This window comes from Bidens hawaiensis, unplaced genomic scaffold (assembly GCF_021521415.1).
Source record: "Bidens hawaiensis isolate Kalapana, Puna unplaced genomic scaffold, B.hawaiensis_p1.1 tig00015906_1, whole genome shotgun sequence".
Classification (NCBI taxonomy): domain Eukaryota; kingdom Viridiplantae; phylum Streptophyta; class Magnoliopsida; order Asterales; family Asteraceae; genus Bidens; species Bidens hawaiensis.
In genome coordinates, this window is record NW_027492425.1 from 234,536 (window position 1) to 251,022 (window position 16,487).

Here is a 16,487-nt window from a genome sequence, read left to right on the forward strand (position 1 = left end):
TAAAGCCCCATTTAGTTTTTACCAATTTTTTTAACTTAGCTAAACTTTATTTTTATTTTTATTTAATATTGTACCTGATTATTTTTTGAGTTGAAATTATATTTTATAGAATTTAGTTTTAACTGGTTAACATGGTTGAACCACCTGGTACAGCTTGTTTATAAAACATGGTTTTCAACCTATCTATTTTATAAGTTGAATGAATGCCTTAATATCTTTTTCAACTTCAGTTAGATTTGATCTATGGTTCCTAGCGTCTCAAATGCAAATAATGTCCGGAGTTCCTTCAATGCTATTAACTCTAGTTAACGATGAAGAGGTGACCGTAAGCATCCCCGGAATGGAGAAGATGGCTACTAATCTGGGCCCGCGTGTAACGTTACAAATGCCAAAGTTAGGGGAATATGATCAGGAAGTTTTTCCTAACTATTTTTTTGAAGACGACAATTTGCTCCTCGTCTTCAAAACCAGTAAAGAAACCCACCTTGCAGCCATCAAATTCCCGGAGAACGTTCAACACATGTTTAGAATGCAGGGATTTTCAAATGGAAGGACGGATATAACCTTTTTAGGACTGGAAAACACTAATTTCCTTGACCCCTTTGTTATTCATCGTCCTACACCTTACTGTGGTAATTACTATCCCAATGATCAGTATCTTATTAGCGGTGCAAAGGCTCACGAGTTGTTTTTTCAAGCTTGAGTTCAGCTGTTTTATTATTTTATACACATTTATAGTTATATTTATAAATTTGAGAAAAAACTTATAAATTATTAGGTATCTTATGATATGAAAAATTGAAATTCTACAACCGTTTACTTATTTTGTGAATGGTTGCTTTCAGTTGCATTTGATCGATCGTTTCTAGGAAAGAAACTTTGTGAAATAATAGCTAACTCGGGGGTGAAGAGTAAGTCGTTCACATTGTATAAGAAGGATACAGATGAAAGCATGTACATAAAAGGGAATATGCCTGGAGTGGAGAAGATTGTGGTAAATAAAGAAGGTTTGTGTGTGTCGCTAAACATGCCCGGTTTCGAGTTAGAGGATGTGGAGTCGGGTTTTGAATATGACACGCTCATTATTGAAGGAAAACGAGAGAACGAGCATTATATCGCAGGGATACGTGTACCAGAGGGTTTTAAGAGGGAGCGTGATATGATCAAGAGAGAGATGCAAGATGGACTGTTTAAGGCAACTCTTCCCCATGCTAATGTTAACAGGCTCGCGTTCAGTGCGTATCGCTATATAATCAAGAGATACGGAAGCTAGCTATATATATCTTAATGTAAGTTTTGATCCGCTTGATTTCTAAGAAGTAAACCAGCAGCCTTATACAACATTCATGTAATTATTACGTCATTTTTAGCGTGATTTTGGTGGATTAAATTTCTTTATTTAGCTGCTGATTATGGCGTATGCAGCACCAATTACTCATTAATGGATTAATATGGCTTTTGGTAACAAGTCAATTTAAAAACTTTAGCTAAAGGTGAAAAACTCAAACTGGGTTAAAAGTCTTATCAAAGTCTATTTTAACCTCATGAATCGTTTCGATTTAGAGATGTAGAATAGGATTTTTATTTTGTAATCATAAATGGAACACATATAAAATCGGACAAAATACTGTTTTCTGGACTTTAATGCTTGTTTTAGTATCAATTCGTTGTGAAGTTAGAAAAATCAGGTGTCGTGATCATCAAGCTATTTTAATTTTGAAGTTAGATTCGAATTAGATTTTAAAAACCCATTCAAGAACATCACAAATATATCTTTTCGGACAGTTAAAAATCAACATCATGGGAGCTTGAACTCTTGCTGGCTTTTAATTTTCCATTTTTAGATATTGTTCAAACTAGAATTTGTTTGTGCATAGATAAATAATCAAGTGTGATGATTAAAAACTCAAAATAAACTATCAGCATTCCAATTCGTTACATAGTATATGAAGAAAATAAAGATGACAATTATTTTCAGTGTAAAACTGAAAAACAAACAAAAGATAGAAAATGTATAATCAAATGAATGTTTACATTAATAAAGGATTGACTCGAATTACCGAAAGAGTATACATCTACTTTTAATCCCCTTTTATAGATGATTTCATCTAAAAACACACACTTAAACTGACACCTGGAACATGCGGCAAAATTTCTTCTGTTAACTTGCTAAAAGCTTCTAATAAAATGTTAAGGGCTCCTTCTATACCAATTAATAACACTACTTTGCTCAAGTGTAGCGGTGTTATCCAGCCCTAGGACTCCATACCAGTCGAGTTGACCATCGACTATTTTCTTTCGGGAGTGTGTAGCGGTGTTATCCAGCCCGAGGACTCCATACCACACTACGTGAAAATTGACCTTCGGCCACACGAAAAAAGTGTGGCCGTAGGCCTTTGGCCACACACATTTGGTTCAAGTCATATATGGCCAAAGGTCGCGACACCGTGGGTATGATATGGCCACACACAGTTTTTAGTGGCCTTATGTGGTAATAAGTGTGGCTAAAGGGTACAAGCATTAGTTGCTGGCCATCAAGAATCCTCTCCAATAAGTGTGGCTAAACGGTAGAAAATGGTCACATGACTATTTACTATGAGTGACCATTGCACGTATACAACCACATGAATTCATGTTTCAGCCACATGAATTTTATAATAATGTGGCCAATAGGGTTGTATTAAGCTTGCATTGTGACCTATACCGTGTGGATATAGCAAAGAAATGGCCACTTAAATAAAAAATAGAGTGGCTAATTATATCATACAGACACTAGAAATTACATTAAAAGTGGCTAAAAATGTTTGCTTGCCACCCAAACACTCCTTTGTAGATTATAGTGTGGCTATTGTCTTACCGTTTGTCACACATAATGCTTTTTGTAATTTAAAGTGCGGCTATTGTCAAACTTTTCGTCACACATAATGAGGTATTGTGTGGCTAATCATATCATATAGACACTGGAGGTTATTGTCAATGTGGCTAAAAATGTGAACTTGCCAGTCAAACACTCTTTTGTTGTTTGTGGTGTGGCCATTGTCTTACCGTTTGTCACACATAATGCTTTTGTAATATAAAGTGTGGCTATTATCATACTTTTGTTCACACATAGATAAATGTGGCTATTTCATAAGTTTAACAAACACAATAACATAAATTCAAAACAAGTTTACATTAACAAACCTTCACTAATAAGTTATGAATTCAAAATATTTGAAACTACTACTAATTACTACCGACCTCAAACTTTCTCATAAACTAATCAAATTGTTTTTGACTCCTTTCTTCGTTTTCCTTAACTTCTTTTTCCATTTATTCCATTCGTTGCGCTCGTTCTTCCAACTCGTTTCTTGACTTCTTTTCATCTTTTTCCATTTTGGCTCTAACTTTTTGAACCTAAAATTGTTAAAATATTAGAATCATAACTAGTAAAGGGTTAATGTGAGGCGAAACCTCAAAGCACGACGACTATCACGCACAATCACATTAGACATAATGTATACACAAACAAAAACTTGAATCGAAGACTTGTTGGTGATAATAATCAATGTCAACTGTACTAAAAAGTCCTAACATGTATTCACACATTGTATCATGGCAAATCAACCAAACATTCATCATACGACTTAACTTATGATCACTTAGTTCACGAGACAGATTATAGCTTGTACAAACTGATTTTATTCACTAAGAAAAGATTAAGTATAAATTCTACAAAATTTACCACAGTAGAATATATGAATTAGGTTACTCAAAAAGAAATTTATAATATTTTTTTCATACATACAAAACTCACAATAATTCAACCATTAAAGATATGTACCAACAGTTCAACAGGTTGCACAACAAACACTTGTTTAATGGTTCTATCGACTCATTAATCTAAATTGTGTAAGACCAATTGAGTTGTCTTCAAAATTAATAATACTAACTTTCAGAACTGGAAACAACCCGTTTGGTTTTGACATTAGGGAGTTATGGTGTCGGAAAGACATGACAAAATATAACTCCCCGAATCAGCTTTGACCAGTGTTTTTGTAAAATCATAAAAACTATTCAAAACGTGTCCAAAAATTACAAACTTTACCTTTCTGGAAACTAGACTCATAGTGCTATATCCTAGAATAAAAAATGTTTAGTAATCATCGTTTAACATCAAGTTACATACCATTAAATAAACAAAAACGAATCTGTCAGCAAACTGTTGTTATCAAACAATTGAAATACATACCTTTTTAGCGATGAAAGAAGATGTACTAAGCTTCAATTACAAGAAATAACACTTAAAATTGAAAATCCCCAAACTTGGTTCTTAGGGTTCTTCACACTCAACACGAATCCGGCAAAAAACGAGATATAATTGATGAAAACCGACACCACACGTGAATTCCTCTTGCAAAAATAATTAGATTAGAGCCCAGAATCAAAGGATTTGGTTAAGAATTGAGTGAGTTAGAGAATTAATTATTGAGGATTATGGTGGGTGTAAAGAGATGAAGAAGAAGAATAATAAGAAGGAATGAAGATAAAGAAAAAAAAGGTAGGTTAAATATATGGTCAAATTAAATTTAAGAATAGGAGGGTAATTCAAAATTTTTTGAAGAAAAGAGGGGTTGAATTTAATTTGAAATTTTGAGAGAAGTGAAATTAATATGAACTAAATATGAATTTAATTTATTTTAATAATTAAAATAAAGAGTTGTTAGTGTGTCTGTGTGTATATATATATAAAACAACTAATTAAAACTTATATAATATAAAAAAATTGTATTTTAAATATAAAAACATATAAAATAAATACAAGTGATATTTATAGTTGCTCTAAAAGGGTTGAATATGAGTTTAGTGAGTCATAGTTTAGTTAAAGCCCAATAACATGTCATACTTTCATCAATGGGCCTTATTGGATCTTAACTGGTGTTTGTGGCCCATTATAGCCTTTATCACATCATAGTTGCTCTAAGAATGTTGTATAGGAATGTCATTAGTCATAGTTAGATGTTAATGGCCGATAACATGTGATACTTTCATCAATAGGTCTTATTGGGCCTTGTTGGTGTTAGTGGCCCATTATAGTTTTTTTCATGTCATAGTCGCTCTAACGGGCCATATTAGTGCTTGTAATCTCTTAGTGGCCTATTATGGCATGTGATATGTAACATTAGATATTTAAGGGTTATATCGTGTTATAGGGAGTCATATTAGACCGTAATAAACAAATACAAGTCATACATGTCCTAATGGGCTATATTGGGCCTTGAAATCTCTAATGGCCCATTATGCATATAATTTTAAATTGTGTCTAAAGAGGTACAACTCGCCTAACCCATCGAAATACAATAAACATAGGGGTGGCAAATGGGTTGGGTTGGGTCGGAACGGGTTATGGGTCGGAACGGGTTAGGGTCGAAACGTGTCAGGGTTGGAACGGGTCAACTAAAAAAAGGTTGTTATGGTTCGGGTCGGAACGGGTCAGGGTAAAAAGGTTCGGGTCATAACGGGTCCGGGTCAAAATGGGTCAAGGTCGTAACGGGTCAAAACGGGTCTCGAGTCTTTTTATTTTGAACAAGGACAACGGAGGAAATGTTTAGTTTTATCATTAAAATTCATGTTCCAGTCCAGTTCATTTCAGCACTTAACAACTCATTTTAAAGCAAACAACATGCTAAACAGCTCGTTTCAGCGATTTTTCATTCTGTTTCAGCCCTTAACAGCTCGTTTTAACAGCAAACAACATGTTAAATAACTCGTTTCAGCAAGTTTTCAGTTCGTTTCAGCACGTAACAACTTGTTTTTACTGCAAACATCATGTTAAACAGCTCGTTTAAGTGATTTTTCAGTCCGTTTCAGCACTTAACAGCTTATTTCAGCAATTAACAGCTCGTTTTTACAGCAAACAACATGCTAAACGGCTCGTTTCAGCGACTTTTCATTCCGTTTCAGCACTTAACAGCTCGTTTTAACAGTAAACAGCATGTTAAACAGCTCGTTTCAACAAGTTTTTCAGTTTGTTTCAGCACGTAACAGCTCGTTTTTACAGCAAACATCATGTTAAACAGCTCGTTTCATTGATTTTTCAGTCCGTTTCAGCACTTAACAGCTCGTTTCAGCACTTAACAGCTCGTTTTTACAGCAAACAACATGCTAAACAGCTCGTTTCAGCGATTTTTCAGTCCGTTTCAGCACTTAACAGCTCGTTTTAACAGCAACTAACATGTTAAATAGCTCGTTTCAGCAAGTTTCAGTTCGTTTCTGCACGTAACAGCTTGTTTTTACAGCAAACATCATGTTAAACAGCTCGTTTCATCGATTTTTCAGTCCGTTTCAGCACTTAACAACTCGCTTTTACAGCAAACAACATGCTAAACAGCTCGTTTCAGCGATTTTTCAGTCCGTTTCAGCACTTAACAGCAAACAGCATGTTAAACAGCTTGTTTCAGCAAGTTTTCAGTTCGTTTATGCACGTAACAGCTTGTTTTTACAGCAAACATCATGTTAAACAGCTCGTTTCATCGATTTTTCAGTCTGTTTCAGCACTTAACAGCTCATTTCAGCATGTTTTGACCAATTTTACAGCAATTCAGCAATAAAAATCAATAGTTCAGCTCGTTTTTGCCTGTTTCAGCAGGTTACATAACCAATACTTCAAAACGTTTTGTGTTTTTAATCCAGAAAACAAGTATAGGCAAACGTTTAGTGTTTTCAAAACTAGTATGCAAGTATGTCCGTGTTTTCAATCCAAAACCTCGTGTCACGTGTAACAAAGTTTTCTCAAAACCAAATGAATGCATTTGACTCGTTAACTGTTACCTAGTACAAGTGTTTTAAGTTATGAGAGTATGTTCAACAACACATGACTCTAAGACCCACGTATGAACTCACACACAAACTTGACCCGACGAATCATTGGTGATAATAAGTAATGTCAACAGTACCGAAAGTCCTAACATGTATCCACGCATCATATCATGGCAAAGCAACCAAATATTCATCATACAACTTAACTTATGATCATTCAGTTCACGAGACAGATTCTGGCATGTACAAACTGATTTTATTCACAAAGAAAAGATTAAGGATAAATTCTACAAAATTTATCACAGTATGATATATGAATCAGGTTTCTCAGACAATTTTTATTATATTTTTCTCAAGTATAGAAAACTCACAATAATTCAACCATTACAGATAGGTACTAAGAGTTCAACAGATTGCGCAACAAAAACTAGTTTAATGGTTATATCAACTCATTAAACCAAATTATGTTAGACCAATTGGGTTATCTTTTAAACTCATAATACTAAGTTCCAGAAGTGGAACCAACCTGTTTGGGTTTGGGTTGTAAAGAGTATTAGGTTGAAGATGGTGATGATAACATACACCTTATACACAGTCAGCCGCCACGTAGACGTTCCACGTAATATGATATTTGACAGCTGGGATGGCCACGTCAGACAAAGACTAACGGAGTTAACATCCGTTAGTCGTGGCCCGTTAAAAACAGATGCACAAGTAGTTGGTACTGCCAGCAGGCAAGTGTAAAGTTGGGATGTATATTTACCAATAGGCCATAGTTTAGATTGTTTAAAACCAATTTTCCTTATTTTAATAAAATTAGATCTAACATAAAGCTTTAGCTAATTGTCAAGTATTTAAAAAAACACTCCCAAATCATTTTAAGATGGATAAGATTCAATATAATGAACATAATAAAAAAATGTATTTTTATAATACTCTTGTATAAGGTGTGCAAACAAACGAGTTGCAGGTGAGCTACTTGATCTCGGATTGACAAAAATATCGAAATAAGCCAAACTTTAATGACTTTAAGCCGAGTTAGAGCCTCAAATAAAGCATGTTTTGCTTTGAAGCCTAAGCTTGAGCTTTGTGTGAGAAACTTGTTTAGGCTTGTCGAGCCTTAATGAACCTAATGCATTTTTAAATTTTAGTTCTTTCGGGTTTCTATATATCATGCTCAACTAAGTTTTTCTCAAAATATATATATATATTTTAAATGTATATAAATTAACTAATCAACAATAAACGAGTCAAACTTAAATTTAAAAAAACTCGCGCGCAAAAAAAGAGCTTTAAACAAGTCAAGCTCAAGCTCAAGCTCAAGCTCAAGCTCAAGCTCAAGCTCAAGCTCAAGCTCAAGCCTCATAAATTAAAACGACTCAGACTCGAGCTCGACCTCGGCTGAGCTCGTTTACACCCAACAATAAGCATATAACCCTTGGTCTCCAAGAAACTTTGCACTGGTTTTCAGAATTGCGTAATCGGAGACCATGGCATCCACCCTGCTCCGCCTCACAAGGTCCGTCATCCCATTCCGTCCACCGTCACCCATACGTCTACCCACCATTCACACCACACGTCAGCATTCGGTCAACACAAGTCAAACAAGACCCTTTTCATCTCCGTCGGACAACACACCACCAAAACGTACTAATTCTCTTCTTAACCTCCAATAATATTTCAATGCTTGTTATTTAAATGCTTTAATTTTCAATTTCAGCCACATTTGAATTTGATCTACCATTTCTAGCGTATCAAATGGACATAATGTCAGGAGTTCCATCAATGCTGTTAACTCTGGTCAACGATGAAGAGTTGACCGTACACATCCCTGGAATGGAGAAGTTGGAGACTGATGACGGCCCGTGCGTGATATTACAAATGCCGGGTTTACCAGTACCGAAAGGCGAATATCAGGCGGTTGCTCATAATACGGTTGTTGAAGATGATACTATGCTCATGTCCTATAAAACCAGTAAAGAAACCTACCTTGCGGCTGTCAAATTACCCGAGAATGTCGACCCGGTCGGTAGAATGAATGGGTTGATTTCCAAGGGAATGGTGAAGTTAACCTTTCCGTATCTGAAAAACACTGATTTTGTTCACACACCTGTTAAAATCGTTCGCCCTACGCCTTATTGTGGTAATTACTGTCCCAATAATATCTTAGGTAGAATTGGTAATTGGGTCGGGCTGGTTTGGGTTGGAACGGGTCAGCTCAAAAAAGGGTTAATTTGGTTCAGGTCGATAGGCAACGGGTTTGGGTTAAAACGAGATGGTTTAAAAAATTGTCTTTTGAAGTTACTGTACATTTTTGAAATTTAAAAATAGGCTCGTTGAACCTCAACGAGCTTGAACGGACTTCAATTCTTCACGTACAAGGCTCGAGCTCGGCTCGTTTAGAGCTTTTAATTGATCCAATCTCGAGTGGATTCCATGCGGGTCGGCTCGTTTGCACTCCTATTAAGTATCTTAGGATCTTTTAGAATTGAAACTATACAGTTATATACTTACATTGTGAATGGTTACTTTCAGATGCGTTTGATCGATCAGATCTAGGAAGGAAACTGTGTGAAGTAATAGCTCACTCGGTTGTGAAGAGTAAGTCGTTCACTGCGTATAAGAAGGATACGGGGGAAAGCATATACATAAAAGGGAATCTGCCGGGGGTGGAGAAAAATGTGGTAAATAAGGAAGGTTTGTGTGTGTCGTTGAACATGCCCGGGTTTGAGATAGAGGATGTGGAGTCGGGTTTTGAGTATGATACTTTGATCATTGAAGGAAAACGGGAGAACAAGCATTATATCGCGGGGATACGTGTGCCAGAGGGTTTTAAGAGGGAGATGCAAGATGGGTTGTATAAGGTGACTCTTCCCCATGTTGATGTTAACAGGCTTGCGTTCAGGACGTATCGCTAGATAACTTTTGCATATGGTTGCTGACTATATATATATATATATATATATATATGCTAATGTTAGTTTTAAATCTAAGAAACAATGAATCAGTTATGACTTAACTAGCTTGTAAGAAGTTGCATCCAAGTGACCTCAATTCATCTTGTGAGTTGTGAGGCTTATTAGGGTCCTGGCCTTTTGTGTACTAACTAATGGATGAATATAATAGATATGTAAGAAGTGGGTTACTATTTTGATCACTATTGTAACATTTCTCTTCCTTTAGTTAACTGGGCTGATTTGACTTTTTGAGGTCAAACAGGCATCAGTTTCCTTTTACTGTTACACTGATAGAAGTCTAATGGTTCTATTAACATCAAATCTAACAACAGATAACAGTTTATAATTATTCTCAGAGAGGGTTAATGAGCTGGTTAGTTTAAAACCGGTGATTTTTTACAGGTCAAAATAGGATGTATTGACCCCATGCAAAATTATTGTAGGTATCAAGAACAAAAAATCCATTATTACAATAAAAGATCAATGTTTTTCTAAGTAAAATGACTTGAAGGGTTATGACCTATACAACGTTCATTTATGATTTTTGTATCTTTTTAGCGCCATATTGGTGAACTAAATTGTTTTATTTAGATGCTGGTTATGAATTATGACCTATCACTATTTCTATAATTGTATAAAGCTCTCAGGCCAATTTGAAAACTTTAGTTAGAGGTGAAAAAGTCAAACTATGTTAAATTTGAAAGTGTTCAAAGTCTATTTTAGCCTCCTGATTAGTTTCAGATTTAGATTAAGATTTCATTTTGTAATCATAAATGGAACACATGAAAAATCTTACGAATTGGACAAAAAAGTGTTTTCCAGACAACTTGGCTACATGTACAAGCCAAACCTGTTTGACAAGTTACCCAACATGTTAGACTGCTCCTCTACACAATATTGGCAACCAGAGATCAAAATTAAATACAAAGACGAGTAACACAATGTTAAATGTGTATTAACGGCCGGAATATCATCAAAATATCATACATTTATGAGTAACACAAACTAACCATTATTCTTGAACATCCACTATGTACTAGGATCTAGATAAAACCACACGTTGACTTACAAACTTGAAATTTGTAATACAAATTGTTTTTTTTTTATTGTGAGAAGGTTACAACATTCTGGAACTAGCTATAACTAATGAACTTATAGTATGCCTATGCAGAAAATAACGTAAGAGATTGGGAACATAACAAAAAACTACTTATCCGTATAGTTCGTTATTAGTTATACACTTATACCTATGCATATACTTTTAATTTATTAAATTATTTATACGTCATTCGTCATTTGTCTTTTTAAACCCATTCAACCATTGGACCAGACCAATAAGGCAGACTGTAAGACAGTCGGTTCAATGACATTTATGGTAATGAATACATTAGCCTAACATCTGCTACGAATGTTAAGCTAACAAGATGTAGAGAGATATTGCCAAATCATTGGTAATCGATTTATGATATATGTGGCAGTCTGTATACATTCACCTATGAATCTTCGAAACATAGGTGAATGAGTTGTTTCAAGAAGACGTTGATGTTTGTGTTCAACCACTGTGTGAGATGAGGGAATATTTCGATCTCCGTTATTTACTTGGTAAACCTTAATATAGCACAAACCTAACAAACTGATAAATACAAACTACAAGATAATACAATTAATATAATTATAATAAACCAATAATATCTCAAGATATTATTGGTTAGCACTCCCCCGCACTGTGAGCCGTAGTTGACCTAAGGCACAACCATAATCGAAAATGGATGAATAATTGCTTCTGCAGGCCCTTAGTAAAAATATCTGGATATTGATAGTCAGCGGGAATATGTAACACACGTACGTCTCTGATTCTAACTTTGTCGTGGACAAAATGGATGTCAAGCTCAACGTGCTTAGTTCGTTGGTGTTGTATCAGGTTCTCAGAGAGGTATACGGCGGAGATGTTATCACAATATACAATAGTGGCATCGCGTACAGGGATATGAAGTTCAAGCAGAAGGTTTCAGACCCAACTTGTTTCAGCTACTGTGTTTGTGACTCCCCTATATGGTCAGTTGTCATTTGGAAGACCAGGAAATTAGATTGCTGCCAAGAAAGACACAGTATCCGGACGTTGACCGGCTAAAGTAGGGACAACCACCCCAATCCGTGTTGGAATAAGCGGTAAGTTTAAAGGACTTGGATGGTGAAATTTGAAGGCCACAGTGTAACGTACCTTTAACGTATTGAAGGATACGTTTCAGAAACTGAAGATGCGGCTCCCTTGGATCATGCATAAAAAAGGCATATTTATTGTACCGCGTATGCACGATCGGGTCTAGTAAAAGTGAGGTGTTGCAAAGCTCCTGCAAGACTTTGATACATAGAAGGATCGGTGACCGGGGGGCCAATGGTGGCACTTAGCTTGGAACCAATTTCAACAGGGGTGGTAATGGGTTTGCAATTTGACATGTCTGCCCTTGATAAAATATCCACAACATATGTGGTTTGAGACAAAAATAAATTGTGGTTCTTCCTTTCAACAGTGATGCCAAGGAAATGGTGAAGCGAGCCTAGATCGCGCATCTTGAATTATGAGGATAACAACTTGATATGTCATCTACGTAAAGTAAAATATACGCCATTTGGTTCCCATGTTTGTAGATGAGTAGTGATGTGTCTCAAACGCTACTTTTGAAACCACACTTTGTAAGGAAACCAACAAAACAGTGGTACCATGCTCTTGGAGCTTGCTTCAAGGCGTAGAGTGATTTTTTCAATTTGCAAACATATTTTGGCGTAGTGGCATTTACAAAACCTGGTGCCTGAAACATATAAATAGTTTCCTTCAAATTTCCATGTAGAAGTGCGTTTTCGACGTCTAATTGGTGAATCGATCATGATCGAGAGACGACCAAACTGCAAACCCCCCGAATTGTTGTGGGCTTGATAACCAGACTAAACGTATCCTCACAAGCGATGCCTACTGTTTGACTTTTACCATTCACAACTAGTCGAGCCTTATATCGCTCCAATGTACCATCTGATTTATATTTATGCTTAAACAACCACATGCATTGGATAATCGGAGCATCGACAGGTCTCGAAATTAATTCCCATGTATTAATTTCCAATATAGCTTTTTCGTTAGACATGGCATTTTTCCAGTTTGGATCGTTTAATGAGGCTAGGTGGGACTTGGGCAACAGAGAGATGTGATTGGTATTTAGATTGAGTGGGACACGTGGTTTGGTGGAGCCAGTTTGGGATCGTGTGACCATATGGTGAGTGGGAAGAGGTTGTGGTGGGGGTGACGAAGGTGAGGATGGGGTGTAGGAAAGGTATTGGAATCGGATGTGGGTGTGTATTGCGGTTTTGTTCGATTGTCAGTGGAGTTGGAAGTTGGCTGAAAGGTATTGGTCTGGGCTGGTGTAGTGAGTTCGGCCAGTGTAGAAGTGTGAATAGGGGTAGAGAGCTGGGCTGGTGAAGTAGAAGAGTGTGTGGTTTGAGAAGATTGCATTTTTGGGCTGTTAAGATTCGGTTTAGGTGGGCCGGTTTGTGGATTTATAGCTGGGCTTTGGGAGAATGATAATGGTTGGGTGAAGAGTGTTGGAGATGGATCAATGAATGAATGTCGGGGGTGGGTGGGGTGTAAATGGAAACTATTTTTTCATCAAACGTGACGTGCCGAGAATATATTGTTTTGCCCGGGGCAATTTCTAAGCATTGATAGCCATAATAATTTGTTTGGTACCCGAGGAAAATGCATAGGAAGGTACGAGGTTCAAGTTTGTTGGTATGGGTCGCGTAGTGTTTGGGTAGCAAGCACAACCGAACACATGAAGGTGTTTATAAGTTGGTTCACGAAGATATAGAGCGGATGTTGGGAATCGATTTTGGAGAGGTGGGGTGGGAAGAGCATTATGTACATAAGAAGCCATGTGAAGAGATTCAACCCAAAAACGTGGAAGGGTGTGAAGCATGAATTAATAATGTAAACATAATCTCGTTTAGACGGCGAATCATCCGTTCGTATTTAACGTTTTGTTGAGATGTATGTGGGCATGAGAAACATAATTGAGTGATTATTTATTCCCCGCCCATATGATATTAGAAAGATTGTATTTTTATTCTTTAGCCAGGAACACTCTCAACTAAAGAAAAAATGTTACCCACCACTCTCAACTAAAAGATACCACATTAGCAAGCTAACTAACGGGGTTAGTGCTTGTTAAGTTCGGGAGTGCCTAAAAAAAGAAGGTGAAAGTTGAGAGTAGTAGGTAACATTTCTTTAGTTGAGAGTGTTTTCAGCAAAATAATGAAAATTACGAGTATATAAATCCAATAACCCTGATTAAAATTTCCACATACTCTCGTTCATGCTTCATGGATTTATACATAGCACATATCCACATGAGTATTTAATCACACAATTTCCTTTTGTTACTACTTACTACCACCATTTTAGTGTAGCCATTAATATAACTTGATTGTAGTTCTAACTCGTTGATTGTGTTTATGATCTCTCCATCTCATGTTTGGTATAATTGCATCAATTATGCTTTGCTTTTCCCATAACCTACAAAACAATAAAAACTAAAAACCTAGAATATTTTGTAGTAATTTCCTACATTAAACAAGCATATAATTTGCAATACAGTGTACCGATCACGATTCTATTTCGTGAAAGCACTCAAATCCAACTTTAAACCCCATTTTCTTTAAAAATCGGGTTATATCTAAGGCACATCTTGTGTTTTGTAGCAGTGTGATCTGGTGATCAGTAAGCCACTTATTATACACATTAAATCAGAGTTAAATTAAGTTTGTTAATTTCGTGTTACATAAAAAAAAATTGCTAAGTAAACAATAAACGAGTAGACATAAATATCAAATTTGTAAATTAACTAACGAGATAAGTTCAAGGTATAGATACATAACTCAAACGCTCTTAAGTTAAACAAATAAAGGTCAAGATCCTTCAACAATCGTAGATCTTAAAAAGACCAGAAACCTAAACAAGATGATTTAAAAGAGAAGTGCAAGAAAGGTGAAATTAGTGGAAATCAATTTCAGTTGTGGGGGAGGCTCGATGCAGCTTCAATAACTTCCTAGCAAACGTCATCTGTTCACAGGAGGACAGAAAACAATAAATAAAAAGAACGAACACAATAAATAAAAGAGAAATCTGCAATTTGCCTCCCAGGGTTATATCGTCGCTGGATAGATTAACCACTGAAAACGAAATTGCGAAGGTTCTGTCACTGTGAAATTTGGGCGGGGCAGTATGTGCCCTTCCGTTAAATATTTTTGTTAATGACCGTTGAGATGGAGGGTGTTTTAGACTTTTTACAAATAGAATTTCGGCGGGTCACAGTCTGTGCCATTCTATTTGTTATTTTTTTTAAAAGCTTGGAAAAACCAGCTTGCCGGGAAAAATGACAGTCCAACCACCGGGTATTATCTTCTTCCTCCTTCCTTCATACTCTTTCCCCCTTCTCCACCCATCCTTCCTTCTTTCCTTACCCATCTTAATTTCCTCCACACTTTATATATATATATATATATACCTCCACCTCCTTAGACAACAACACCATCACCGATCACCAACACCGACCCCGTTCGACACCGACACCGACACCGACGCCTCCATCCGACGCCGACACCATCACCTTCGCCATCCGACAACATCACTGACGCCACCACCGCCGTACCTTCACCTTCACTTCACAATGGTTTTGGTGTTGGTTATTAGGTTCAATTGGTTATTCGGAGTCACGCTAGGATTGAGTCTCCGAATCCGGATTCAGATTCGGAGAATTTCCGTTCGTTTGGTTGTTACGTTCGCCGATGAAGCCCGGTTGGCCTTCCGTAGAAGGTGGAATCTTGACCCACTTCTCCTTCCGTAGTGTTCGGGGTCGACACGTAACATGTAAAATCTCGAAGTTTATAATTCGGGTGTTTTGATATATGTGTTTATGTATTGTGTTTGTGTAATATATATAAAAGAATGTTTGTGTTCGGGCTCAGGTTTGGGGTTTACTAAAAAACGGCCCGATTTGTCGTTTTCGGGCGTAAAGTTTACTAGAAAACGACCCGTTTCGTTTTTTGAGTGAAAATTACAATAAAAAACGAGCCGTTTCGTTGTTTTCGGGGAAAAAGTTTACTAACAACGACCCGTTTCGTTGTTTTTGAGCGAAAATTACAATAAAAAACGAGCCGTTTCATTGTTTTCGGGCGAAAAGTTTACTAAAAAACGAGTCGTTTCGTTGTTTTCAGGCGAAAAGTTTACTAAAAAACGACACTTTTCGTTGTTTTCGGGCGAAAAGTTTACTAAAAAACGGCCCGTTTCGTTGTTTTCGGGAGAAAAGTTTACTAAAAAACGAGTCATTTCGTTGTTTTCGGACGAAAAGTTTACTAAAAAACGAAACTTTTCGTCGTTTTCGAGCGAAAAGTTTACTAAAAAACGAGTCGTTTCGTTGTTTTCGGACGAAAAGTTTACTAAAACCGACACTTTTCTTTGTTCTCGGACGAAAATTTTACTAAAAAACGGCCCGTTTCGTTGTTTTTGGACGAAAAGTTACTAAAAAACGAGTCGTTTAGTTGTTTTCGGGCGAAAAGTTTAATAAAAAACGGCTCGTTTCGTCGTTTTCGGGCGAAAATTTTAATAAAAAACGGCCATTTTCGTTGTTTTCGGACGAAAAGTTACCAAAAAACGAGTCGTGTCGTTTTTGAGCGAAAAGTTTA

At 36.5% G+C, this 16,487-nt stretch overlaps 1 protein-coding gene and 1 long non-coding RNA gene across 2 annotated transcripts in view; one reads left to right on the plus strand and one right to left on the minus strand.

The window, feature by feature from the left end:
* Positions 1 to 16,487, minus strand: part of LOC143550013 (uncharacterized) — a 39,445-nt gene that overhangs the window by 21,187 nt on the left and 1,771 nt on the right. The window lies entirely within an intron of this gene.
* Positions 8,176 to 9,716, plus strand: LOC143550016 (uncharacterized). The gene is made up of 2 exons (XM_077040758.1): positions 8,176 to 8,941; positions 9,334 to 9,716. The coding sequence occupies exons 1-2, from the start codon at positions 8,557 to 8,559 to the stop codon at positions 9,714 to 9,716; spliced, it is 768 nt and encodes a 255-aa protein (XP_076896873.1). The 5' UTR covers positions 8,176 to 8,556.